A 1,699-nucleotide genomic window follows, 5' to 3' on the forward strand; every position below is an offset into this window, starting at 1 on the left:
GAGTTCACCGACTTATTTCGGCAGAAAAAGCTCGATGAACAACTCCTCAACAAGCTGAAGACGACGCTGTTGACCTTGTCCGTAGTGCTTAATGATGCAGAGGAGAAGCAAATTGAGGAACCTTTAGTGAGAGACTGGCTTGACAATCTCAGACATAATGTCTTGGCTGCGGAGGACTTACTGGATGAAATCGACACTGAAGCTTGCGATGCAAACTGGAAGAAGGTGAAGGTCAAACCCACAATTTAACCAAGAAGGTACGTGATTTTTATCAACGCATGAATGTTGAGATGAAAGATTTATTAGAAAGATTAGAACAATTTGTACAAGAGAAAAGTGCTCTTGGTTTGAGAGAAGGTGCTGGGAGGAAGGTTTCACAAAGAACAACAACTTCCTTGGTTCATGAACCTTGTGTCTATGGTAGAGATGAAGTCAAGGAAAATCTGTTGCAAATTTTGTTATCTGATGATGCAAGCAAGGATGATGTGTCTGTCCTCACCATTGTTGGAATGGGCGGGGTAGGCAAGACAACCCTTGCCCGACTGCTTTACAATGACGATAAGGTGAAAGAACATTTTCCACTTCAAGCTTGGGTTTGTGTTTCGGAAGACTATGATTCTAATAGGATAACTAAAACTCTTCTAGAGTCAGTCACTTCAAAGTCTTCTGATAAGACAGATCTAAATTTGCTTCAAGTTGAATTAAGAGAAAAACTCCAGGGAAAGAAATTCTTATTTGTGTTGGATGACCTATGGAATGAGAAATATGGTGATTGGAAACGCCTCCAAACTCCTTTTACTTCTGGGGCAAGGGGAAGTAAAGTCATTGTAACAACACGGAGCCAACATGTAGTATCTGTCCTGCAAAGTGTTCATGTTCATCACTTGGAACCCTTGTCGCACGAAGATTGCTGGTTCTTACTTGCAAAACATGCATTTGGAAATGAAAATTGCAGTGATCCAAACTTGGAAGAAATTGGCAAGAAAATTGCACACAAGTTCAATGGGTTGCCTTTAGCTGCAGAAACACTTGGGGGTTTGTTACGTTGCAATATAGATTCAGAGGAATGGAATACAATACTAAATAGCAGTATTTGGGAGCTACCCTATGATAAATGTGACATTCTTCCGGCTCTTGGGTTGAGTTACCATTATCTCTCCTCCCAGTTAAAACGATGCTTTGTTTATTGTTCAATTTTTCCAAAGGATTATGAGTTTAAAAAGGAAGATATAGTTCAATTTTGGATCGCAGAAGGTTTAATTCCAAAAGCTGACAATGGAAAGAGCATAGAAGCGGTAGCTAGAAAATACTTTGATGAGCTGTTGGCACGATCGCTATTTCAAAAGTCAAGCAAATCCGGTTTCACAATGCATGATCTCATTAATGACTTGGCCATGTTCATGTGTAAGGCATTTTGCCTTAGGCTAGAAGGGGGGGAATCACATGACGTAGAAAAAGTTCGGCATTTTTCATATGCTATAGAAAGATTTGATGCAGCTCCAAAATTTAAGCCATTACATGGGGCTAAGTTTATGCGGACCTTTCTACAAGATTTGTTGCCATCACTAAGATGTTTACGGGTGTTATCATTGTCACGTTATCGAAATGTTACTGTGTTACCTGATTCTATTGCAAACCTCATTCACTTGCGCTACTTGGATCTTTCCCATACCGCTATTGTTTCTCTCTCCTTGAATTG

At 40.0% G+C, this 1,699-nt stretch overlaps 1 protein-coding gene across 1 annotated transcript; it reads left to right on the forward strand.

Moving 5' to 3' along the window:
• Positions 1–278: 278 nt before the first annotated feature.
• On the forward strand, positions 279–1,679 carry LOC18784543 (putative disease resistance RPP13-like protein 1; the record flags this gene model as incomplete). The annotated part of the gene is made up of 1 exon (XM_020553958.1): positions 279–1,679. A coding segment is annotated over exon 1 (1,401 nt), but the record flags the coding sequence as incomplete, so codon positions are not given.
• Positions 1,680–1,699: the final 20 nt, after the last annotated feature.

Source organism: Prunus persica, unplaced genomic scaffold (genome assembly GCF_000346465.2).
Source record: "Prunus persica cultivar Lovell unplaced genomic scaffold, Prunus_persica_NCBIv2 scaffold_199, whole genome shotgun sequence".
Taxonomy (NCBI): domain Eukaryota; kingdom Viridiplantae; phylum Streptophyta; class Magnoliopsida; order Rosales; family Rosaceae; genus Prunus; species Prunus persica.